Source organism: Hippocampus zosterae, chromosome 4 (assembly GCF_025434085.1).
Source record: "Hippocampus zosterae strain Florida chromosome 4, ASM2543408v3, whole genome shotgun sequence".
NCBI lineage: Eukaryota > Metazoa > Chordata > Actinopteri > Syngnathiformes > Syngnathidae > Hippocampus > Hippocampus zosterae.
Window position 1 is genome coordinate 16,710,275 of NC_067454.1, and position 25,656 is coordinate 16,735,930.

Genomic DNA, 25,656 nt, shown 5'->3' on the forward strand with positions numbered 1-25,656 from the left:
TTATACATTCCATATTTCTTTTCAATGGTTCATTAATCAGTTGATTTGTTTTTCCAATGCCCAAAATCGCCATTGACCTCGAAAAATCCATATCGGTTGGGCCCTAATTAAAAAGGAAAAAAAAAACAAGCAAATGCCAGTTTGTGTGGCATAACAGCCTAAAAACAACCTGAAAAGCTCATGCCTCTATGCAGCAAGGTGTCAGCATGTGAGAAGTGAGGCGTTCCATTTCCTCAACCAGGCTTGTAATGATATTTTTTGTTTTATTTGCTGTGTAGCTTTATGCCAGTATATAGAGGCTACTAAATTCAGAGATGGGGCCAGAGGAAATTTGGCAGGGGCAAGTGAAGGTAACCCTCCCATCACACACTCTCCTTCCCCCTGTTTTAACCTTTGCAAAGCTTTACCCCCTCAACCTGTAACCTGGTTATGACAATATTTCAATAGACCTCCTTTGTTTCTTTTTCATGTTCGTATCTTATTGTCAGACCGTGTGGCGATTTGCCCTTTCATTTTATGCACACTCCTAAGTTCAATTTTCTCCTCCCAGCTTGTCCTTCCTCCCTCTTCCTCACGTCCCCAAGCAGCGGCTGAACAATGCAAAGCTTATGTTTGACAATCACTGCTCCTGTTTCCTGTGCGGACTCGCGCGCACACACTGCTCTCATTGCGCTCACTCACCGGTGAATCCAGTGCTGCCTGCGCTGGCAATGCCTGGTCAATGTTTACTCTCCCCCTATAACTCTGAATGAGCTTTTCAATACTGCGTTGGTGTGTGCATCACTTTTGCTTCATTCTGGGTTCAAATCAAACTCAGTTCAGGCTTTTCTTGACGGATTGTTTGGTGTGTTTCTGTGTATTGCCATTAAAGCTGTCAGGAAGCACCTTGAGCTTTAAGACTTGTTTATTAATGTTTTCATTAATTTTCTGGTGAACATCAATCAGATGGCCCATTATTTGATCTGGCTATTTTTTGAGTCAGGAATGCAGATGGCAGCTTTATATGATGCAATACATTCTTCCTCTGTAGACCAATTTGCTGACTTACTCTCTCCCCTCTAGAGTTGCGCATGCAACTGATCAACCACTTCCTGCGTACCGCTGCCTATTTAGTGCTAGAGTCTTTCTCTCCTATTTATTCTCACGTCCTGTTTTTCCTCTTCGCCTTTTCAGGTGAGAATTTTGAGCAGAGTCCGCTACGGAGAACCTTTAAATCCAAAGTTCTTGCACATTACCCAGACAATGTCGAGTGGAATCCGTTTGACCAGGATGCAGTCGGCATGGTAAGACCACCAATTAGCCAAAGGCTCCATGTGGATTTGATAGCATTTCAGAAGTATTGTAAAATTAGTCAAATGCAAGATCTCTTTTCATGTGAAAGGTAATGACCAAATGTTACCAGTGGAGTGTGCTTAGAGCTTCACAAAGAATTAAGTCATAACGTCTCACTTGTTGAAAAGCCCATCCATCTATCCATTTTCCGAACCGCTTGATCCTCACTAGGGTCGCGGGGGGTGCGGGAGCCTATCCCGGCCGTCTTCGGACAGTAGGCGGGGGACACCCTGAATCAGTTGCCAGCCAATCGCAGGGCACACAGAGACGAACAACCATTCACGCCCACACTCACACCTAGGAGCACCCGGAGGCAACCCACGCAGGCCCGGGGAGAACATGCAAACTCCACACAGGGAGGCCGGAGATGGAATCGAACCCGTTACCACTGCACTGTGAAGCCGACGTGCTAACCACTGGACTACAGGGCCGCCCTGTTGGAAAGCCGATTGCTAAAAATAAAACCTGAATTGTTGCTTAAAAATTTCAATGGACTATTCAACCTGTCTATGCATTGACTCCCACTGCACTATGACAATTATAGCTTGAACTCAATTAATCAGCAATCACATATTTTGACATGACCATACTGTAGACTCTCCCTGAAATCAACTGGAGGCCAGTCGGCACAGCATGTGGAAATATCCATCCATCCATCCATCTTCTTCTACTTACGTTGGCGCAGCAGCTTATGCAGGGGCAGCTCAGACTTCCCTCTCCCCAGCCATTTTCTCCAGCTCCTCTGGGAAATCCTGAGGCATTCCCAGGCCAACCAGGAGACACATGCCACTTTTCCATTGCAGGTTCCAGCACTGGCCTTACTTGGCCTGGCCTTGCCAACTGAGTAACCAAACTGAGAAAAGAGTCCCTCATCTCTTGTTTCACGACCCGTTACCCCAAATCTCCGCTGTCACCGAGGATGGGCACTCAAGTGGGATCTTGACGACTGAGGCTCCCCTGACTGACACGCCGAGTTGGGATCCAGCTACCTGCCTAGTGCCATTCTGCTGAAAACCACTACAGGGTACCACCTGGTTTGAAGGGGTGTCTCGGAGCAAGAAGAGCAGAGAACCATCCCCCTGCCCAAAGCTGGTGCTGAAAAATATTTTTGCCGCACTGGCGAATGATTGTCCTCCTTTCATTACCGTGCTCCTGGTGTCGGGAATGTCTGCTGTCATGACCTACCGTGCTGTCTCAGGTGCTCCTTTCGATTCCTCTCTGCCCACAATGATGAACTCTGCCCGCTCTCGCTTAAGGTATCTCAGAGATGCACACTGCATCGATACACGAGTGGGCCATCTCATCGGGGCCGTCCTTTTGACGACTGTCGTTCTCACCAACTACATTATAATATTATAGTCCGGGGCAGCATCATTAGATGCTCATTATTAAAACACTATAATCCACTGAGCCAAAGTTATGGACATAGTAAACATTCTGTCTGGTCTTCTTGACTCACTTTGACCATCCATATCCTGGCTCATTGCCCACGTGGGGACGAACGAGAGAGCACATCGACAGTCGGAGCTGACGAAAAGAGACTTGCATGCCCTCTTTGCCTTGCTGAGAACTTGCGGGCTGTCAGTCTGGATAAGCGGCATTTTACCGACACTATCCCGCACCATCGAGTGCTTCAGTAACCATTTAAGCCTGACTACATGGCTCATACGCACTTGGTGGTGATCTCGATATTGCATTTATTGACAATTTTAACATATTTTGGAATCATTCTTTTTACCAGCTGAATGGTGTTCATCCAACCTTCTTGGCAGCTTGATACTAGCTCCCAACATCATGCAGTCATGAATTCCGCTTTCAGCCGACTGTTGTTTACAAATTAGTCGGCGCGTATCCTTGCTTCTTGTTCCGCGGTTGCAAACTGCTCCAATTGGAGTTGAAGTTCGCAGCTTGATGACTCCGACAGAACCACATCCTCAGCAAAAAAGAAGAATGTAACACCGAGGTCACCAATCCAGACACCGTCAATGACTTGACTGCACATGGAAATTCCGCCCATAAAAATTGGGAACAAAATCAGTGTTTGGCTTAAGCCTTCACCCTGCAGACAAGAATCAGAAACTTCTTACTCCTTCCAGTCGAGTCGCCTTACCTACTCACCTATGCAATCACAAATCACACACAGACACTTTCACTACACTTGTTTGGTAGAACTTTGAGACGTTTTAAGTGACTACTTAAAAGACTGCAAGTGAAAGTAAATGAACAACTCTAATTGAAGTAGATAAATAAACTTATGGTTATATTTTAGTGTAAACCAAATGTATGAGCAAATCATTTCTGTATAATAAATTCATATTGTTTATGGTAATACAGGTTGATGTATGACTTGTGTTTGCTAAAAATACACGACAAGACCTTGAAAAAGTAATACCCTCATATTAAATTGCATTCGTGGTATCGAGCAAAAATAACCCAAGCAATTTGCTCATTTTTCAAAATCGTTCAGCCTTCCAATTTAATGCCACTAACGTCCTTTCTCCGTCGTCCTGCAGCTCTGTATGCCGAAAGGTTTAGCCTTCAGGACGCAGGTGGATTCCCGGCAGCCGCACTTTCACTCGTTCATCATCACCAGGGAGGACGGCTCTCGGACGTACGGATTTGCTCTCACCTTCTTCGAGGAGGTGACCAGTCAGCAAATCTGCAACGCCATGCAGACTCTTTACCACATGCACAATGCCGAGCAGTATGACATCTTGCATACCCCTACGTCCCCTCGTGGACCCGACGAGCCACGTCTCCATCACCCCCACACTCAGTCTCGGCCCATCCTCCACGCCGCGCCGGCCATCTCTCGTCTGCAACGTTTCAATTCGTATGACATCAGTCGAGACACGCTGTACGTGTCAAAGTGCATCTGCTTGATAACACCCATGGCCTTTGCCCAAGCATGCCAAAAGGTGCTGCAGCAACTTTACCAAGCCGTCACCTCGCCCAACCCCCCACCTCTCCCGCTGGAGAGCTACGTCTTCAACATCCTCTATGAGGTGCCCCTGCCACCCTCCGGGAGATCCCTAAAGTTCTCAGGCGTTTACGGTCCTGTGGTGTGCCAGAGGCCGAGCACATCAGAACTTCCGCTCTTTGACTTTGCCATTGGTGAAATGTTTAACCTGCTGGGGGTGGAGAACGTTCTACAGTTATTCACCTGTGCCCTGCTCGAGATGCAGATACTGCTCTACTCACAGCGTAAGTAACGCAGCCGCCGCTTGTGCACTCCCTCAGCTTTTATTCCAGTATTTATGAATGAATCGACAGCGGCACAGAGCAAAATGGTGTGGTGCAAAATGTATTCTCTTGACCAATAGTCTCATTAGCCTTTCTATGATCTTTTGCATTTTTTTTTAGCATTAAGCTAACAGAAGGCAAACAAGAGTGGTTGTTTGAAACACACAGTCTGTAAATCTTAGTTTCATTTTGCCATAAATGTCATATGATGGTGGGCATTAAGGATCAAGAACCCTTTAAAAAAATTGTTCGCTATCTGCCAAAGTATTGCTTCATTGCTACCGTACAGCAATCTTATCTCAAATTTTTAACTTGCTAGTCAATGCAAAGAATTGACAGCCCTTATGTCAAAAGACTTGTTTAAGTCTGATTATTCATATCTCAAGGCACCGCTGTTTTGGAATAGTTCAGAAAAGAACACAAGTCAGTTTCATTCAAATGATAAAACTTTAACCACTGCAAACTACGACCACGATAATGCTGCTCAATGAATACTTCAGTGACAGAGTCCCTATAAATGTAGCAGTTGTGTATACAGATTTTCTATCCTGGACCGTTTTACAATTGTTTAAGAAAAGGAAAAAAAATCTTGTATTGACTGCATATTTGTGATTTTGTATTAAGCACTTTATGAGTCCTCTCTGTGATAATCCGATACAAATAACGTTTATAGGTACTCACTGAATTATGCATAAAGGAAACCCTTAATACAGCTTTATACATTCTCTATACAAGCCATTAAGTAGTTAAAAGCCTGCTTGTCAAATTGTTAGCTGACATTTAGCTCCACTTATTTGCTGAATTTTTTGCCCCCTCTTTCCAGCAGCCTTTTAATGATGTTTCTTACTTCATAAGGCTCTGTTAAGCTGATATAAGATGTTACCACTCGACATTGGCCACAGGATAACTGTCAAGAATAACCCGAACCAAAATGAATGCTTCATGCCATTTAAACTCTTGAGTTATTAACCCACTGATAAACGATTTCTAAATATTTACCAAACCACACTTTACGGTACTGTAAAGTGCTATCAAGGATTCTGTCTCGACACTTTTTTAAAAAACCTTTAAAATGGACACTGCGTGAGGTATTAACAATGTGGTAGGTGTGTTTTTTTTTTCAACTCATTCTGTACTAGCCAATTCTGGACCAAGTCTGAAAAGACGTTTAAAAACGTCTTTGGGAGTGAATGAGTTAATATGTAAATGAAATGCACTCAAGGCGCTGGCAAATCTTTGATATACATGTTGACACTAGTGTTACATAACCTACTAAGTGTCCATTTAAGTAATGCAGTTTGACCACAGGCTTGTATCATACTGCGACTCTCGCCCATTTTAGTCAGAGGTTTTTATGTACTCGATGGTGATGCTGCATGCACATACCTGTACTTCGAAATCTTCTAGTCATAACATTTTGATCTCTTAAACCTTGTCGGTAGGTAGTTTCTCATGCAAGTCAATTATTTGCTGAGCAAAGAGCGCTTTTTAGAGAGTGTGCTAGAGGTGGAGTGGTGTTTGGATCCATTATAATAGTAAGAGGAGGGCAAATGGTTTGTAAAACGCCATGAGCTGGGCGAGAAGCTTTTGAAAGGGAAAGCTGTGGTGTTACTAGGCAACCTCTAGACAGGAAGGATAGCCAGGATGCAGGATGATTATCATTGGTTGGAGGTGACATCATGTCCTCTCTCCCATGAGAGAGCCGCAGAACGTGTGAAGGGTGTCGACTGGCATTACTCCACCGGGAAGGGCTAAAAGATTGTTTGGAGGAAGCACTGCGCATCAATATTCATGCTATTAAAATGGATGTTTTACAATAAGGAGACGACAATGAGGCTTGATATGACACTGGGATTCATAATTGGTTAAAATTGTGGTCAGCATCTTTCCAATGATCCGTTTACCCAATCTGTCAAGGGATGCATCATCCTGTGTTGTTCATGTGTCAAGCATTGTGCCGTGTTGCACTTCACGTGTTGCAGGTCACGTTATAGCCTACATCCGCTTTTTTTGTTTTCGCAGAAAAGTGAGTGACGGGAGGGATCAACAGTGTCCCAAAAGTACATTAACTCTTTCTAATTCGTATTCGGTTTCATTCACACCGATGTGACGCCATCAGCATTTGAGTTTTAACATGTTTTTTTTAAGCACATCTTTCCCTTTCGCCTGGCTCCCCCATTGACTTTGAGCACCGTGTCAATTTTGCGGTCTGGCAAAAACTTCTGTCCTGTTGACATGAAAACGAACTAGGCATTGTCGGGGTGTGATGGCCATTCAAGCCTCTCAAACCGGTGCTCAACTGTAGAGAAATGTCTTTTTAGGCAGTATTTTTGCAATGCTGCTACAATGTCAATTGGAGAGCTGTGGGCACATGAAAATGGTGTACAACATGTACTGTAGTTGCTATCAAATAGTTTGACGTGTAAGAAAACCAACTTCAGTTGGTGTCCTTGAACAATATAATGAAGGTTCTTCAAGACAACAAGAAATCTCAAAATGGTCAAACCTCAGCAGAGATGCAAATATTGGTAATCTGCAAAAAAATGACACGTCTAAAACTGTCGGAGGTCTTCTGCGTCATACTTAACCTTCTTTAGCCTTTGTACTTCAGCATATCCAATTGTCCCCCTTTTCTAATGACATTTGACATCAATATACGCGCCGTGACAAAGCGAAACCCTGTTTGACATCATAGCTTCTGACCTATTTAGTTTAGGTATGATTCACTGATTTCATCGTTGAGATCAAAATCTTCTTGGGTTTATCAAAATATTATTTTTATGATGTAGCTGTGTGGGTTGTCCCCAAAACGTAATCAGGACATCCCTGAAAGGACACCCACTCTTAAAATTTCCAGGTTGACGCATCAAAAAAAATGTAGAAGGGAAGTGAACGCATGACGAGGTCAACAAAGCTATCATTGCAGAGGAACTTCAGTGGGTAGAACTGTGCTGCGTCATACCGAGAGGTGATTCTAAGATTTTGCCACTGCCTTGTAACTTGATAGGATCTCTAAAATGTCAGTCAAAACTGAGCATTTTATTGGATTGCGAAATGGTACTAAATGGAGTGGCCAATGAGTTTGCACCTTATAAATCACATTTAAAATATATATATAGCAACAGGAGTGAAGTGGTTCTTGTCCTTGTGGCCTTGTCAAAGGAAAATTGGGTCATGTTAGTATTTTAGTATCCCTCCTGAGGGTGGAATCTCGTTTCGAAGTTGCTATCTTGTCTTGTGTACCACCAGCACATGACCAAATGAAGGAAGGGTATTTGGTCTGTCACCATAAGAGGAAAGGCAGCGCTGTGTAGTAGCCGTCAACAGGACAGAGCAGGAATGTGAATGAGGAGGAGCAGACACGTATTCGTGTGTGGACCACTTGACTGCAGCGAAACCATGACCATGAATCAGTGGTGATGTGTGAAGTCACAAACAGGGAATTGGTCATGAGCTTGGAGGGTCAGCTGAATTTGGCTGTAACACTTCAGAGACCATTCGCAAGGGCACCAGCCTGAAAGTGTTATCTACTCCGCAAAGAGAACTAATTCAGCTTGTGACCTTTATTGTGTAATAAATTGTGAGTTCTTAAATTTATTACGTACTTACTAGTTGAGGCTTCTCATTTTGCCACATGAAAAAAAGTTTTTTTTTTCTTTCGGTACATGTTAAACACAGCAGTAATATAAATATTGCAATATGATTTTTCCAATATCGCGCAGTCCTAGTATGAATGGGTTTTAAATTGTATTCATTAAACATGTGATTAGATCAAGATGCGGGACACTTACAGTTAGTTTTGTCGTGGGTTTTCTATTTTCCTTGCATTTCCTGTTGCCACGAATGGCAGCAATTCGGTGGAGTGGCGCATTTACTGTTTTACGGGCTGTCAAAATTCTGTTATATGTCCATGGTGGAAATCTTTTATTCATTCTTAACGAAAGACTACTCTTATTTGGACGGCTCTCACTGATCTGATTTCTCTGCGTCACAAACAGATTACCAGAGGCTGATGACAGTTGCAGAGAGCATCACAGCCTTAATGTTCCCCTACCAGTGGCAGCACGTGTATGTTCCAATTCTGCCTGCCTCTCTCCTCCACTTCCTGGACGCCCCTGTTCCATATCTCATGGGCCTGCACTCAAATGGACAGGATGACCGCACCAAGCTAGAGTTGCCGCAGGAGGTAGATACTCTCTCACCCCACCGTTACGTTGCATCACTCGTTTGGACTGACCAGAACAAAGTTAGCTTTGTAACAGCTCTGCATAGCCTTTTGACTGTACATCTCATAATCACGTGTGACGCGTGACGTGTAACTTGACCGCATCAGTGCCCACCCCGGTTGTGTCCATTTGTTCCAGCTGTCAATATGCACATCCTTCACTTTGGCTCTGTGCCCAAGTACCTTCATATATGAGATGGAACATTTTGTCCCACACAAATGCAGTGTTGCCAGTTTAACCTGACTGTGGGAAGGATCTTACAAAAAATTATTTTGTCGATGCCTTTTTTAAAAATTGCGAGCAGGACCTTTTGGCCTATGAATCAAATCAAATCAAAAGGGAACAAAAATATCAAAAGTGTCATAAAATGTATCGTTGCACACTACTTCATAGACCGTAAGCTACATATCAGGAGTATTGAATCAATGCTTGAATGCCTTTCCATATTGGAGCCTCAAAGTTGGGACTCCATCCGGTCCTACAAGATGTTCGACTTAGATTTAAAAACATTAGAAAAATGCATTTTTTATGACAGTGTTGGGAAAAATATATTAACTGCGCACTCAATGTGCAACTTACATTTTCAAATCATATTATGGGCTCTTTGCTTTACTAGTCCCACTACAACAGTTTCATCATTCACATTCTTACATGTTGAGCTCTTAAAAGGTTCCTCCAGATGTTTTAGTATTTGTGGTTTTCATTTTAAATCGTGCAAACAACTCTCAATGCACAAGAGTACAGTATTTCAAGGTCAGCTATTGCTCTTAGCATTGTGTTCCAATCTATTGTCCTTTCTTTTTTACGCCACACAAGGGAACTATTTTGTTTACACTTTCATTAATTTAATATGTCGGTGACCTTCATTTCTGTGCCAGTTATTAGCATGTCTACTCCATTTTTTGTTTCCTGTGTCCCTTCAGGCCAACTTGTGTTTTGTGGACATCGACAACCATTTTATAGAACTTCCAGAAGAGTTGCCGCAGTTTCCCAACAAGCTTGAATTCATACAAGAGATCTCGGAGGTGCTTGTGTCCTTCGGCATGACACCGGAAGGAAACATCCACTCGACAGACACGCAAGTCAAGCACAGAGGCTTGCGATCAGCCGACGCCGTCTCCGACAAACGCAACGGCAACCTGGCGTCGCCTCTCAACTCTTACTTGTTGAGGGAGAATGTAACCATCGCCAGACTACAGGCTCTGGTCAAGAGGACAGGCGTTAGTTTGGAAAAGGTTGGACATGACATGTTTTATCCTTTATAAAGCGCAAGCAAACTAATCAAATTGATATGCTATATCTTCCATTTTACAGGCTTTGGAAAAATGTTCAACTGTGTTTTACAACAACTTTTCGATTAAAAAAAATTCTAAGTCCTTAATTAATAGATAATAGATGACAGTTTCCATCATAATAATCTGATGTCTATGCTCCGTTCAGAACACATCTGGATGAGTGAACAGGCTTTTTAAGTTAGCTGTTAGCTGTCTTAAGTTAGAGTTACTTTAAAAAAAACACCCACAACCACACACACTGCAGTAATCTTGACTAAACAGAAGAGGGAGCCCTTTACACACTATCGTTAACACATTAAAGTCCAGATGAAGAGTTTAGTGTTTTCAATACAAGAAAAAAAGTGTTACTTGTTTTCTTGTATTTATTTGGAATAAGATTAAAATGTACGTGAAAATTCCAGCTGCAGACAACAAGCAATACAAATTTAGGACGTGTTGTCCGTGAGGTGAATGGGCCACACTGGATGGCTTTATAGCCATTGACAGAGTTCTCCTGTCAATATACATAATGCTTATGCTTGTATCTTTATCCATTTTAATCGTCTCTTGTGTTCGTCTCATAGATATGTTGGATTTAATCTTAAAAACAATTATATCAAGATAAGTGGAAGGATCATTTGCAAATTAAAAGATCACTTGACAGCTTTGTCTGAATCACTCAATGCTGACTTTCAGTTGAGGCAACAAAGCACTGATGTATGCTCTGCTACGTTACATCTTTTAGTTATTGAGTGACTATTTCAGTGCTGGAGTTGATTTGCTTTTCACACATGCACGTGTGCACATCAGCTTGAGGTTCGAGAGGATGCCAGCGGCAATAAGGACCCGCGATTTCATTGTGATGATGAGGAGCTGAAGATGCACCAGCTCAACATCCACGTGCGTGAGGTCTTCGCCAACCGCTTCACCCAGATGTTTGCTGACTACGAGGTGTTTGTGATCCAGCCGAGCCAAGACAAGGAGTCCTGGTTCACCAATCGAGACCAGATGCAGAATTTTGACAAGGTGAGATGCTGCAGATTCTTCAAAGAATACTTGCACAGTGAACTCCTGCTTGAGCACGGTTCATCGGTCATATCCTTGCTATATAAGGTCAACGTTGAAGTGATCATATTGTGTATGTGAATTACTGACTTACCAAAGGCCTGAATGTAATCACCTCAAATATTCCACTGCACTAAACAAGGGTTTGCCATTTCATTCTAAATTGTCTTTAATATTTTTATACATTTGTGTTTGTGTGTAGGCCTCCTTCCTGTCCGACCAGCCCGAGCCCTACCTACCTTTTCTGTCCCGTTTCCTGGAGACACAGATGTTTGCCTCCTTCATCGACAGCAAGATCCTTTGCCATGACGATGAGGACAAGGAGCACACGCTGAGGGTGTTTGACACCCGGGTCGATAAGGTCCGGATGCTGAACGTCCGCACGCCCACCCTGCGCACCTCCATGTACCAGAAGTGTACAAACATTGAAGAGGCGGGTAAGTATTAGGAGGCCTGGAAAATTGTCATGGGAAGTTGAGCTGGGGAATTTGAAAGATATTCCAAATTGTAATCTTTGAGTTTGATTTAATGTAAAGATATATTCAACCGCATATAACGGCATTTTATTTCGTTTTTGTTTTTACTCACAGAGAAGGCCATTGAGATGAGAGTGATGAAGATCGACCACACAGCCCTACATCCTCACCTTCTGGACATGAAGATTGGCCAAGGACGTTATGAGCAAGGCTTCTTCCCACGACTGCAGTCCGATGTGCTCTCCTCTGGGCCCACTAGCAACAAGTGACTACTTTGCACCACACGAATGTTCAACCTATGCTTCCCTCCTTCCAGCTTTTGTCATTTAATCCCGAGCGTTATGTTCCAGATGGGCCAAGAGGAGCGCCCCTGCCCAATGGAGGAGGCGGGACCGCCAGAAGCAGCACGCAGAGCACCTTTATTTAGATAATGACCAGAGAGAGGTTAGCGTTCCACTTTTCACAGACGACCTGAGCGTTGTTGTGTTCTCTCTGCATGATCCTTTCTGATTCATTTTCTTTAATACTTTACCTTCATATTTTTGTTCTGTCGTTTCATCATTTCTTTGGTCGCTGTGTCTCTGTCTCTCTGTTTGCGCACATGCGTGCACACTCTCAGCATGCAGAGTGTTTGTTTCCGGAGCTGCAGCTCCTGCTCTTTCTTGACTACTACTGGCACTTGCAGTCCTTCAAGCCCTGTTTAAAGTCGGTGACTGTGGATGTGGTATGTTGCTGGCCTTTGGTCAGGTCATCATGCTCAGATCACATGAGCTGCGCTTATGATTTTTCCCCTTTTCCCATTTCCTCCACTATCAGACCAGCTTTGCCTGAGATTCTCTGTTACATACGGGCCAGATTAATTGCAATAAAAATCTGTACATCAGTTGAGGAAAAACAGATTGATTAATAATACAGATTTTTCCTCCAACACCCCACGAATCGGCACTAGTGATGGATAATAACAACCAGTTTTAAATAACACTATTTGAGAGGAATTAATTCAACACTAAGTATGTGTCCCATTAGATGAATATCAGTTAACAGTGTGTAACAGGCAGACCTTATTTGAACTTTTTTTCATTCCAAGTTAAAATTTATTGGAAAACTGAACAAAGAAAATTCAGTGTTTATCTAACCAAATAGTGCATAGCCTTGCCTGGCACAAATCTGCTTGCTTAATGCTTCTGCAACATGCCATAGATGGGATAACAAAACTAGCATGAAGCTATACTCACAGTCATATATTTTTATATCCACATTTTATATAAAAAAGCCAATATTACTGTAGCTTATGAAGCAATTGTGAGTATCTTTGAATTTATATTATGCATGTAAAATAACCACCTCCCACTTAGACCAAGGCGCACACTCACCAGAAGTCGCACGTTGAATGCATGAAATCATGATGTACACATTCTATTTCATTATATTGTTTCCTGTTTTGTTTTTAAAGCCCAATACTATAGAATGCTATTTTTCTTCTTTTTTCGAACGTGAGGCATTGTTTGGCTCAAGAGTGTTAGCTCCTATTTATTTGTTAATGTTTAAAGGTGTGATGACAGGCTTTTTGTGTGTGTAATGACAGATCTTGTAAGTCTAGGGTTACTCTGGCACAGTTGGATTTGTAGCGGTTGAAACAAATCTGTTTTTCAATAGAAATATATCCAAGAAGCAAGGAACTTGGGCACGACCATCAGACAGCCCAAACTGTCCAACCTGTCACCTTCTGTCATTGCTCAGACCAACTGGAAGTTTGTTGAGGGGTTACTAAAAGAATGCCGGATCAAGGTTTGTACGTGTCACTCTTTGGTGCTTTGTTTTCATCTGATTGCCATTTGATCTGGGGGTGGCAAAAGTCCTTCTCTGTGTGTCATTAGAAGTACAGATAACTATTTTCGAAAGTCCGGAGTAAAAGTAAAAAGTTGTCAGAAAACAAATTCTCAAATAAAGTACCGGTACCCCAATAAATAAATGCATACCTACTGCCATTGGTCTTAAGCATCACCTTCACCTTCCAGACCAAACGTATGCTTGTTGAGAAGATGGGTCGAGAGGCAGTGGAGTTGGGTCATGTAGAAGTCAGCATCACTGGTGTGGAAGAGAACACGCTGATTGCCAGTCTGTGTGACTTGTTGGAGAGGATCTGGAGCCACGGGCTGCAAGTTAAACAGGTAATTTTCACCGGGCTATTCAGCACTCTACTCTGCCCTTGCAGGTGTTTAACCCTGAATATGCTCCCACCTCCCACCCCCGTTTTCTATTTTCAGGGTAAATCTGCACTGTGGTCCCACCTGCTACATTACCAGGAAAGCAAAGAAAAGAAAAGTGCAACCCCAGCTGGTTTTGGACCTCCAGGTAGAAAAACAAATTCAGACACTGACTTGGCATAAAAAGTAATAAGACTAAAAGCATAACCTGGAGAACATTTATGTCCCAGGTTTTATTCACGACACTGAAAGAAGGAAATCGGATGGTGGTGGATCTGCCTTGCCCCCACTTAAAGTGTCCCTGATCCAGGACATGAGGTGAGGAGAAAAGAACAATAAGGCTCATTTTTGGATCCAAGTTTAAGGAAACTGATACTGTCTCGATGTCTGTGAAGTCTCAATTTAAATACCTAAAACAGAAGAACCTTGATGCAGCCAAGTTCCTGACATCACTCACTAAACCATGCCCCTTAAAGGCACTCAAACAAGACTACAGCTGTTGTTGTTAATTTCAGCTTGTCCAACGTATAGTAATTACACTTTGTAAAACAGCCTTTTTTTGTTTTTTACGTTCATTATGTTTTTATGTAATAGTTGTATTTGCCTTTATTAAATAGCCACAACAAAAACATTATATAGTATTGTTTTTGGCGGGTGCACAGGGGGTTGGATGAGACATCTTGATAGCATTTCAATTCATTTCAATGTTGTTAGTGTCTCAAGTCATAAATGATGTCCATATATTGTCATCATTAAATTTGCCACTGTAAAGTTAAACCTAACAGATCGGTCAACTGTTTGTTGTATCTGTACGTGCTTGTGTGAATGTGTGTGCGAGTGTGCTGATACTCATACGATGGCTGCAAGAATTGTCAGCGTGAGGCGTCTGCATTTGTGTTGCATGAAGAAGTGCGTGTATCGGTATATTACTTCCAGCCTAATTACTACACACACACACACACACGCCCTCTGGGTTATATCAGATCACACACACGCACATGTACACACGTACATATGCAGCACTGTGCTCCTGGTAAGACGCTCCCCCTCCACCCAACTCAATGTTGACCCCAAGACTGTTACGTACCGTTACTTTGACACACAATACAAAAACAATCGTCACACGTCCCTTAACTTAATTTCATCATTAATTTCTTTGTCATAACATGGAGTCGATATTTACAGTATGTTCAGAAGATTGCTAGACTCTCATAACTTGGCAATGGGTCACTGTAATATTTGGCCATCATTATCAATGTTACCTCTGTTGCCATGGTGATGCTGTGCAGAGAAAATGGGTTACTCATTGGATGTAAAGGATTGAGGCATGGGAGGGTGTGGGAGCTGTAGAAGGCAGAAGAGAGTAGACAAGCTTCTGGCACAGGTGGAGTGGAAGGGAATGTGTCTGGACATTGAAGTCATGATCGTGGCTTGCAGCAATGACACATACGAATGTGGACTGGTTCAGCCCCATGACAGAGGAATTTGTTTTTGACAAACCAAGGACTCCTTTAAAGGAACTTGATGAAAACCAAAATCCTCATCCAATAAATATCTCATTAGGTCCACAATAATGTAAATATAGTGAATGTGCCACATCTGAGTCTTCAATGAATCACCCAACCTATTTGTGGAGCGGTCTTGCGATGCCATTAGCAGGGGTTAGGAACTAAGCCATGCCACAGATAGTACAAATCAGCAAGTAATTGATGCTCCCACAAAACGGTTTTAAAATTGCCTGTAAATGTCCAAAAATTGGCAGCAAAGCGCTACTTATATTTGAATGGAACTACTCAACTCATTTCAACATAGTTCCTTGGTCACAAAACTAAGTAAACATCTGTCCTAATGAAGCTACCAAATTAACTTCAACATATTTTGTTGGCACCGACATGTAGTGGCAAAGGTTTGCGATTGCCCGAGGTGCCACAAAATGACGGCAAAGAACTGCAGTTCTTTTGTCGAAATAAAGCTCTTCAATTCACAAGTTTCCACATGAAGGCATCATAAACACTACTTTTATGTAAGTGGAGCTTCCTAATTCATTTCAACAAAGTTCAGTAGCACCAACATCTAAATTAAACTCCTCAACTCACACCAATGTATTTTCTTGGCAACGAGATGCTACAAGATTGTGGCAAAGCACACCTTTTTTCGTAATTAAACTCCCCCAATTCATTTCAACATAGTTCCTGCTTTGGACTGAGCATAAAAAAAGTGAATAACAGACGATAGCTTCACAAAATAAAATCGGTGCATTAGCAAATGCGGAATCATAAATATGCCTGGGTTTACTGTAATAATTCAATTGTGATATTAGATATGAGATTAATATTTGTCTTTCTCTTTATGTACAAGACCTTTCTGACATGAGCTGTTTCTCCCCCCCAAGACACATTCAAAACATAAGTGAGATCAAGACCGACGTGGGAAAGGCCAGAGCTTGGGTCCGCCTCTCCATGGAGAAGAAATTGCTCTCCAGACACCTGAAGCAGCTGCTGTCTGATCTCGAGCTTACCAAGTGAGCTGAACAAGATCACTCTGGGTCCTCTGTCCAACGCAACCAAAATATTTTTTTCTCTGCCACTGAAAAATCATAGAATAAATCAACCTACTTGATGTTTGTGGGAGAATGTGATCCACTCATATATAATAAATTGCCTCTCTGAAACTGCAAAACATCACACTGTAGTCTGCCGTTGTATAAATAATTCATATGCACGTCACTTCATAATAGATATGGTGGGGAGTGAAGTGAACTAGGTCAGGTGGCTTTGTCTGCCTTTATGACCTCGTGTCACAGTTGTGCTTTCCATCTAACAACAGAGGTTTGTTTGGTTTTTTTAAAGCCAATTTGCTCTGACTTTGCCTGGAGTACATATGTCATATTAGAGGTTACAATATTCTGTGAATTTTTAAAGTTGAAACTTTTCCATGGGAATTAGCAGGAATAATCTAGTAATTCACAAAATTCAAGTTTGGCTCTTGATAGGAAACTTAAAATCTATTTCATCGTAATCCTGACTAAAACTAGATAACTAGCTTCTAAAGGTACTAAAGGAAAATAATCCTTATTTAGAGGGGCCCCAACCTTTTGAGTGTTTTGAGTCACGAGCCATCACTTGGTCCATTCAAGTTTGTCTGAACTTTCGCCGCTCAAGGAAGGTGGAGAGAACTTTTTTTGTACCACAGACGCGTTTCATATAAAGAGTGTCTTTATTCCGATGAGTCGGCAGCACATAAAAAAAACAATACAAATGCAATTCACCATCATGCAAATTATACAGTAGTTTTAATTGGTGTGAATCAGACGGGCGAGTTGAAAGTCCTCTGGAACTTGGCAGATTGTAAAACAAGATTGCAAAAACTCGCGATTAGCAATTAGTTGACTACTATACCAGTGTTAAACGTCAGTGCGGAGCAACAGAGCCGACTAGTTGACTAATCGGTTCAATTCAATCCCATTTCATTTCCATTAATTCCAATGGAAATGTTCCAATTTTGCATATTTTACAGAATGTTTTACTTCCAATGAAAATTAGCTGTAAACTTCCTGGAAATGTAGCATAACTATTTCACCGCCTTGATGATATCGGGTACATACCTCGATGGAAGCCTGACTTGCTCAAAATAATTTTGTTTTATCAATCCACCTTCATTTTAGAAAACTATACAAGCGATATGCTTTCCTGCGCTGCGATGATGAGAAAGAGCAGTTTCTCTACCATCTGCTGTCATTCAACGCAGTGGACTACTTCTGTTTCACCAATGTCTTCACCACCATCAGTGAGTTGACCGAATAAACTCTTAGGTTTGGTGTTGATTCAACTTGAAATTATTGACATTTGTCTCCTTTGCCTTTCAGTGATCCCTTATCATGTGGTGGTGGTTCCCAGTAAGAAGCTGGGTGGCTCAATGTTTACAGCCAATCCTTGGGTGTGCGTATCAGGTGAACTGGCCGAGACGGGCATCCTGCAGGTCCCCAGGAACACTCAGGAGATCACATTTGAGGTTTGTCTCGTTTCTTGAGTTTTATGTTCTGACACAAATTCTTGAAAATAAATTTGCAGAAATTGAATTTTTAGATCATCCATTCGATGTCTTTTAGATGTAGGTTAAAATCAAACACAGGAGCACACCATAACACGCGACATTTACTCCATTATATCTATTGAAGCACCGTTGTGGAGGAACTGTACTTGTTTGACTTTTACTGGAGCATTAGTATAAAGAAACAACACTTAAAAGTCCATGACACTGAGCTTGCTACTTTATTTGTATCTATTTATTATTGCTTGATTTCTTGCGCGATCAATTTGTTTTGGTTATTTGAGAGACTTCTGCCTCAATTGCTGTCATTGCAGTTTGCCTTCCTTTTATGATTTTATCCAGATGTAATTTAACTTTGTTTTAATTGGGTGATATTTGACTACACTGCTATTTTATATTTTGTCTGTTGATGTACATGCTCTAAATTAAAAAAAAAAACAATCAGAAGTTACTCGTTATTTACTCAGAAGTTCGTTTTCACCCCCATTAAATTCTCCTACTCAAGTAATTATTTGGAGGGATAACCTTTACTTTTACTTGAGTCATATTATTCGAAAATAACTATACTCCAATTTTTACTATTAACTATTCTGTTCACCTCATGTGTTGACCCAAAGTTTAAAGAGAACATGTCACTTCCCTTCCAGTGCCAGAACCTGGGTAAGTTGACCACAGTGCAGATGGGTCATGATAACACGGGTCTCTACGCCAAGTGGTTGGTGGAATGCGTTCTGGTCCGCAATGAGATCACAGGACACACATACAAGTAAGTGCAGCTTTTCAAAGAAAATTCACCTCAACGTTGCTTTCACCAAGAGCACAAGACAAACAAGCTTGTTTGCCGGGCAGGTTTCCGTGCGGTCGGTGGCTGGGCAAAGGCGTGGATGACGGCAGCCTGGAGAGGATCCTCGTCGGGGAGCTGATGACGCCCGTCACGGAGAACGACGAAAGGATGTGTCGTACGCCGCCAATGCAGCAGTCGCCGGGGATGATGAGGAGATTTGTGACAATCTCACCAAATAGCAAGCCAAGTAAGAAACCGCTCCACACAACTTTGCCAAACTTCAGTCATGTCGTCCATTTTCTTTTTTCGCATACTTAGATAATCTGACAAGAACGTGTGTGTTTTTGGGGCATTGTCTGTCTCACGAGGCCTTAAGGCAAATCTCTAACAGGATTGATATTTCTGCCCTCACGAGGTACAAAACTCACCGTGTGTCTGTCATTTTAGCAGTGGGAAATCAAAACGCTTTCATTTCCCACACGATTTTGAAGATGGCTGCCCTCAGCGAAGTTGTCAGAGGCTACATATTCGAGGATAAATGGCTCGATATGTAGTGACATATTGCCTCGTGAAACTGAGGGCACTGTGAAAACACTTGACTGATGCAACGTCACTGTCACCACTTATCTCTGTTTTTGAAATCATGACATATTATGTCATATAATCTGGGCAAAAAGGCAGATCAAATCAAAGTTCCAAATGACCACCAGAGGGTTCTGTGACTCTGAATCTTCATGTTCACTGAAAGATTCTGTCGGAAACTAACTTCTGGTGACACCAGAACCATCGACCTATCCCAGGGGTCGGCAACTCAAAATGTTGAAAGAGCCATATAGGACAAAAAACAAATATGTCTTGAGCCGCAAAAAAATAAGTCTTCTATAAAACTTACAATGAAGGAAACACATGCTGTATGTTTGTTGGAGACTGGAGTGTCTCAGAATTGTTTATTTGTTGTGTGTTCACAAACACCCCCATAGAATTTATTTTGTAATTCCCTCGCCTGATTTTTATTTTTTTGGTGTATTATTTTCACTTTTCTTAGTGTCAGTTAAGTGATCATTAATTTCCGTTTTTCTGAGGCTGTCTTTGAACGCCTCTCGAGTCGAACGAGAAGAGAGAAGGCACAGAGTCGGACGCAGACGTGTCGGTGTTTGTCGAGACTGTCAAAAGCATAAATAAAGTGTACGTTTTAAAAACAAGACCACAGCTCTCCTTTTTCTGAGCTGCAACATGTATCTATATCTATTTGAGCTATATTAAGATAAGATAAGATAAGATAAGATATCCTTTATTCATCCCACACTGGGGAAATTTACAGCCTCCAGCAGCAAGAATGTATGTAGAAAGAAGAAAGAAGAAAGAGGAAAAAAAACAACAAACATCTTTCAATTAAATGCAATATGAAAACAAAATGGATAAATCACAGTACTATTTACAATTTTCCTTCACATCATTTAATTATTATTATTATTATGGGCGGCCCGGTAGTCCAGTGGTTAGCACGTCGGCTTCACAGTGCAGAGGTACCGGGTTCGATTCCAGCTCCGGCCTCCCTGTGTGGAGTTTGCATGTTCTCCCCGGGCCTGCGTGGGTTTTCTCCGGGTGCTCCGGTTTCCTCCCACATTCCAAAAATGTGCATGGCAGGCTGATTGAACACTCTAAATCAGGGGTGTCCAAACTTTTTGCCAAGGGGGCCAGATTTTATGTGGTAAAATGTCGGGGGGCCGACCTTGGCTGACATTCTTTACATTGAACAACAATATTGTTCAACAAATTTTAGTAAGCCAGTCTGTTTCACATTTCCATTTTTATTTTAATTTCAACAATCTTAAGAATTTCTTTTGGTTCATTTGAAACAGGTATATCACATGCAACTGCTTATTCACTTGACTTTTTCTTAAACAGAAGTCTCCTGAATGCAAATTGATTGATTTGAAACATAAAATGTATCACCATGACTTTTCAATAGTCACAAAACCTTTGACTCGAACAACAGGGAAATGAACAAGCAATACACATATCCACAACTGCAAGGATCATTTGAAATATGACATATCAGTCAATATAAACACGGAGTGATGTCTTGTTAACTCGTGAGTGATGCTCTCTAGTGTCTAAATGCTATTACTCATTTAGTGAATGCTATTACTCATTTAGCCACTAGAGGGAAGCAGTACTCTATGAAACATCACTCACCAGTCTACGAGACCTCAGTCAATGCAACACATGTTCCATTGCGCCTAACCTGCGGGCCAGACGGCACTGATTTTATGACAGGGGCCGAGGGCCGGATGAAATTCGACCGCGGGCCGGATTTGGCCCGCGGGCCGGACTTTGGACACCCCTGCTCTAAATTGTCCCTAGGTGTGAGTGTGAGTGCGAATGGTTGTTCGTCTCTGTGTGCCCTGCGATTGGCTGGCAACCGATTCAGGGTGTCCCCCGCCTACTGCCCGGAGACAGCTGGGATAGGCTCCAGTACCCCCCGCGACCCTAGTGAGGATCAAGCGGTTAGGATGATGAATGAATGAATGAATGAATTATTATTATGATTGTTATTTTTTATTCATCAGCCTGACAGCAGTCGGTAGGAACGAGCGTCGGTATCTCTCCTTCTTGCAGCGCGGGTGTAACAGTCTCTGGCTGAAGGAGCTACCAATTGCTGTCAGGGCGGGCTGCAGGGGGTGGGAGGGACTGGCCATCATAGCTTTTAGCTTAGTTAGCATCCTTCTGTTGCCCACCTCCTCCAGAGTGTCAAGGGAGCAACCCAGGACAGAACTGGCCTTCCTGACCAGTCGCTCCAGTCTCTTTCTGTCCCGGGCTGAGATGCTGCCTGACCAGCAGACAATGCCATAATGGATGGCCGAGGCCACCACCGAGTTATAGAATGTCTTAAGGAGTGACCCCTGAACCCCAAAAGACCTCAGTCTCCTGAGTAGGAAGAGTCGGGTCCTTTCCTAATCAGGGTGTCCGTGTTTGTAGACCAGTCCAGTTTGTCGTTCAGAAGAACACCAAGGTACTTGTAGGAGGTCACCCTCTCTATGTCCATACCCTGGATGTTCATCGGTGCTGGTGAGGACTTTTTCCTGCAGAAATCCACAACCAACTCCTTAGTTTTCCTAGGGTTGATCTGGAGGAGATTCTGCTGGCATCAGTCCACAAAGTCCTTTGTCAGTCCCCTGTACTCCCGATCGTCCCCTTATGTAATGAGGCCAACAATCGCAGAGTCATCGGAGAACTTCTGAATATTGGCCTACTATCAAAATCTTTTTCCACTTTCAAACTTTTTTACAAAAGCTCCAGCCGCTAGATGTCGCTAAAGAGCCGCATGTGGCTCTGGAGCCGTGTGTTGCCGACCCCTGACCTATCCCAAGGTCATCCAGATGTCAAAGGTGACATTTTTTTCATATGCAAACTCAAACTGCGCATGCGCAAAGCGAACATTCAGTGCTTTCAGCACCGCCTCTGTCAGTCAGTAGGGATGAAATAGAACTGTTACATTTCAGCGGTCTGATAAGAAAAAACATTTTTCCCTCCATGTTATTTTACTCATCAGCCCTGTCTTCTTTCTCTTTTGGCAGAGTTAAACACAGGTCAAATCCAGGAGGGAGTGGGAGAAGCCATCAACGGCATCGTGAAGCACTTTCACAAACCGGAAAAGGAGGTGGGAGACAATAGTCTAGACAAGCCACCATCATGTCCTTCTATTATTCATCACTCACGTTGAGAAGCAGCATCCCTCCTCTGGCGATCCCCGAGCTGCCGTGTGGTCTCTTTTGGACTGTTAAAAACATATTAAAGTTTAAATGATACCGCTGTTTTAATTCTCATACGGATTGTCTGACCTAGAATGATGGCTAGTCGTCTTCATGTTTTGGAGTCTGTGGTATTCAACACCAAAGCAGATCATTTCAATTGCACTGAAATGAAAAGAGGTTGGGGATTTTGGTGTAATTTCATATTGTTGCTATCGAGGAGAATGCTTGCGTCTCTAAAATCTCTACTTTTCAGGCGATTGCATCGTTCAGTTTGTTTTATAGGTTATATTGCTCTTATATACCATTACATACTCACATTACCACAACAGCACCTCAAAGTCATGTTCAATATTAGTTGAATTAGTTAATAATATTAGTTAATAATTAGTTAATTTACTGTGACAAGAAAACAGGCAAATATATGACGCTGTCATTGATTGTAATGGTAGGGCATGCCACCAGCACCTACTGTTCACGTCAAAGTCTGCGCTCACGCTGACCCCCGACAGGACAAAAAAGTCTTTAATACTTCACAAAAGCAAACAAGTGTATAGTCACGTTTCTTAGCCCATTGACCCATGAATGATGTAGTCAATAAAACGATTAGATGACCTAACAGGATACGAAATGGAAGAGAATTTGTAGGCATGACTCAGAGGGAAATTGAAATCATGTCTTGTCTTCCTGCTATTTACAGAGAGGCAGTTTGACACTTCTCCTCTGTGGGGAGTTTGGTCTTGTCTGGGCTCTGGAGCAGGTTTTCCAGCATGGTTTTAAATCACCTAGACTCTTTAAAAATGTCTTCATCTGGGACTTCTTGGGTAAGAAACACTATCTCCTTGAAACAACATATTAGCTCTATTCTGCATTTCATCTATTATTTTCAATATTGTCAATGAAACAGAAAAAGCACAAGTGTACTTTGAAAGCGCTGAGCAACGGGAGGTGAATCCGGATGAGAATTGGCAAAGCCGAGTGCGCCACTTCTGCCGCTTCATGCGCGCCATAAACAACACGTCAAGAAACATTGGCAAGGACGGAAAGTTCCAGATGCTCATTTGTCTGGGTGCAAGGTAGGCAGGAAACAAATGAATGTTATCTTAGGGAAGATGACGTTAAACCCTCACTTAGCCCTTTAACAACCTGTTCAAATATTAGTTAGACATTATGAGCAGCATTGTCTTTCAACTTGCAAACTAAGAAAAGAGCTCAACATCAATCTTGTCACCAATTTGATGGCCAAAATCAAGAGTGTGTCACGAGCGAGTCATAAAACAATATTTAATGCATTCATTGTTTTGATATCGGTGTACATTTGCATTGAGTCTGCTCCTTGTTTTGTTTCCCCGCAGGGACCATTTGCTACACCACTGGATCGCCCTTCTCGCAGACTGTCCAATCATGGCGCAAATGTACGAAGACGCCGCGCTGATCAAGGACCGCTCGCTGGTGAACTCTCTGATTCGAGTTCTTCAGACTCTGCAGGAGTTCAATATCACCCTGGAGGCATCGCTCATTAAAGGTGTCGGGATTTAAACCAAACCAGCTTCACGCTGGTTGCACCAATTCAATGAACCTTTTAGATGCAGGAACAGACTCGAAACAGATGACATACTTTGGCTTATGTTAAAGACACTATTACATTTGCCATATATTGTATTGAAGTGCAATGAGCCTTTTGAAATCTATTGTTTTTTTATCCCCAATAATGTGCTCATGTTTCAAACATGCTTTCTTTTATGAACCATGTTTTCCCATATTATTGTCAATGACCTTCTTGTGATACCTTTTATCAAACGCTTAAGATTTTCATTGTTGGAATGAACTGCTGACTATGGCTGTATTTAAAGGGAGTTTGGGGTCAAAACTGTTAATATATTTTATCAGAGAAAAACAGTATTTTGTCAAATCAGTCAAGTGGCTTGCTCTATTGTCCAGTCTTCTAATGTCATAACGCAGAGCAGAAAGCAAATATAGAGGTGTATTTGATAAGTATGGATGTGACAGAAATGGGAGAGTTGAACTGTGGCACCTACAAAAGAAGCCAAGGGCCGCTTCCATTGCAGCCTTTTTTTGGGAAATGTATGCAGACCTTTTTATGTGAAATAACTTTGTACCCTCAGTACAAAAAATGGATTCTCCTTGCATGAAATAAAGACTCCATAACGGATGGAAGATACAAGTGCTCCCAAGGGTTCCACCTTTCTGAACAGTGGCAGCCTTTATGTAAATGGCTCCATCCGACTTCTCTTCAACTGCTTTCCTGCCCATGTCGGCATCTTGGAGGAAAATAACCTTGATCCCCTGCTACTCCTTTGCAGTCATCCCTAAAGGGAGCAAAAATACTTTTATTGACCACCACCTGATTTTATTGTCATGGTTTCTTGCTATGCAATTTCCACAGCAGAAAATGTGCCCCCCCCCCGCCCCCCCACACAAAGCCTGTCAGGGCCGCCTGAGATCACACCGGGTCATCTTTCATGAACTTCTATGTATAGAGTAAAGAGATTTGATAATTGAAGGTCTCCTTTTTTGTGCCAACAGTGACTGGAATGAACTCTTCTCTATATGACTCATACATGAGTGTCTTGCAAGATATATATTTTTGTTTTCCAAAAAAAAAACTGTTGTACATTTATGATATAGCTGTGTAATGTAGTGTTTACTAAGTGAGAGACCATGTACAGTGTAAAAATATATCAAGAATAAAAGCATCTGTAATGTTATTTTGGTGAAATTTGCAAATGTTGATTTGTCCAATTAAGATGCAAAACGTGATCGTTTTTCATGCATATCTGGGCCTCTGAACATAATACATTCAGCCTAATAAAACAATTGCCCAAGTCATTTTTAACTAAACATCAACATCAAGTTTTTGTTGAGGTTTTTTTTCCCTTGTCTGTGTAGATCCTCAGTTATCCAGGTTGTAATTTGCATAAATTGAATCGAGGCATTCAAAGATGATGTAGGAAATTATGCCTCTAACCTAATGATTCAGAAATTCTGGCTCATATGTGGTTTCTTAGCATAAATTGACCATGTCTGAAATGATGTATGGCTTATTTTACAAAGATAATAATAGTACAAACTATTTTTGCACGAGATATTTACATGGAATGACTAAAGATTACTATTTTATTTATTTATAATATACATTATAGTGTATGTATATACTCTGTGTGTAAATATACAGTATATAATGTGTCTATATATGTATGTATATGTGTGTGTGTATGTATAT

The 25,656-nt window shown here is 41.9% G+C and overlaps 1 protein-coding gene across 2 annotated transcripts in view; it reads left to right on the top strand.

Moving 5' to 3' along the window:
• Nucleotides 1–25,141, top strand: part of dennd5a (DENN/MADD domain containing 5A) — a 38,193-nt gene extending 13,052 nt beyond the window's left edge. Inside the window, exons 2-23 of one of the 2 annotated variants that reach the window (XM_052063590.1) lie at nucleotides 279–350; nucleotides 1,174–1,283; nucleotides 3,846–4,536; nucleotides 8,574–8,761; nucleotides 9,725–10,036; nucleotides 10,886–11,101; nucleotides 11,343–11,577; nucleotides 11,731–11,881; nucleotides 11,967–12,060; nucleotides 13,273–13,404; nucleotides 13,635–13,787; nucleotides 13,884–13,971; nucleotides 14,054–14,141; nucleotides 16,216–16,344; nucleotides 17,488–17,609; nucleotides 17,689–17,834; nucleotides 18,521–18,639; nucleotides 18,723–18,904; nucleotides 22,239–22,321; nucleotides 23,113–23,236; nucleotides 23,320–23,488; nucleotides 23,768–25,141. In XM_052063590.1, the coding sequence (XP_051919550.1) occupies nucleotides 279–350; nucleotides 1,174–1,283; nucleotides 3,846–4,536; nucleotides 8,574–8,761; nucleotides 9,725–10,036; nucleotides 10,886–11,101; nucleotides 11,343–11,577; nucleotides 11,731–11,881; nucleotides 11,967–12,060; nucleotides 13,273–13,404; nucleotides 13,635–13,787; nucleotides 13,884–13,971; nucleotides 14,054–14,141; nucleotides 16,216–16,344; nucleotides 17,488–17,609; nucleotides 17,689–17,834; nucleotides 18,521–18,639; nucleotides 18,723–18,904; nucleotides 22,239–22,321; nucleotides 23,113–23,236; nucleotides 23,320–23,488; nucleotides 23,768–23,951 (3,788 nt within the window). In that variant the 3' untranslated portion in view covers nucleotides 23,952–25,141. The remainder of the gene's footprint in view (nucleotides 1–278; nucleotides 351–1,173; nucleotides 1,284–3,845; nucleotides 4,537–8,573; nucleotides 8,762–9,724; nucleotides 10,037–10,885; nucleotides 11,102–11,342; nucleotides 11,578–11,730; nucleotides 11,882–11,966; nucleotides 12,061–13,272; nucleotides 13,405–13,634; nucleotides 13,788–13,883; nucleotides 13,972–14,053; nucleotides 14,142–16,215; nucleotides 16,345–17,487; nucleotides 17,610–17,688; nucleotides 17,835–18,520; nucleotides 18,640–18,722; nucleotides 18,905–22,238; nucleotides 22,322–23,112; nucleotides 23,237–23,319; nucleotides 23,489–23,767) is intronic. The other variant, XM_052063591.1, reaches the window with a different exon arrangement.
• Nucleotides 25,142–25,656: the final 515 nt, after the last annotated feature.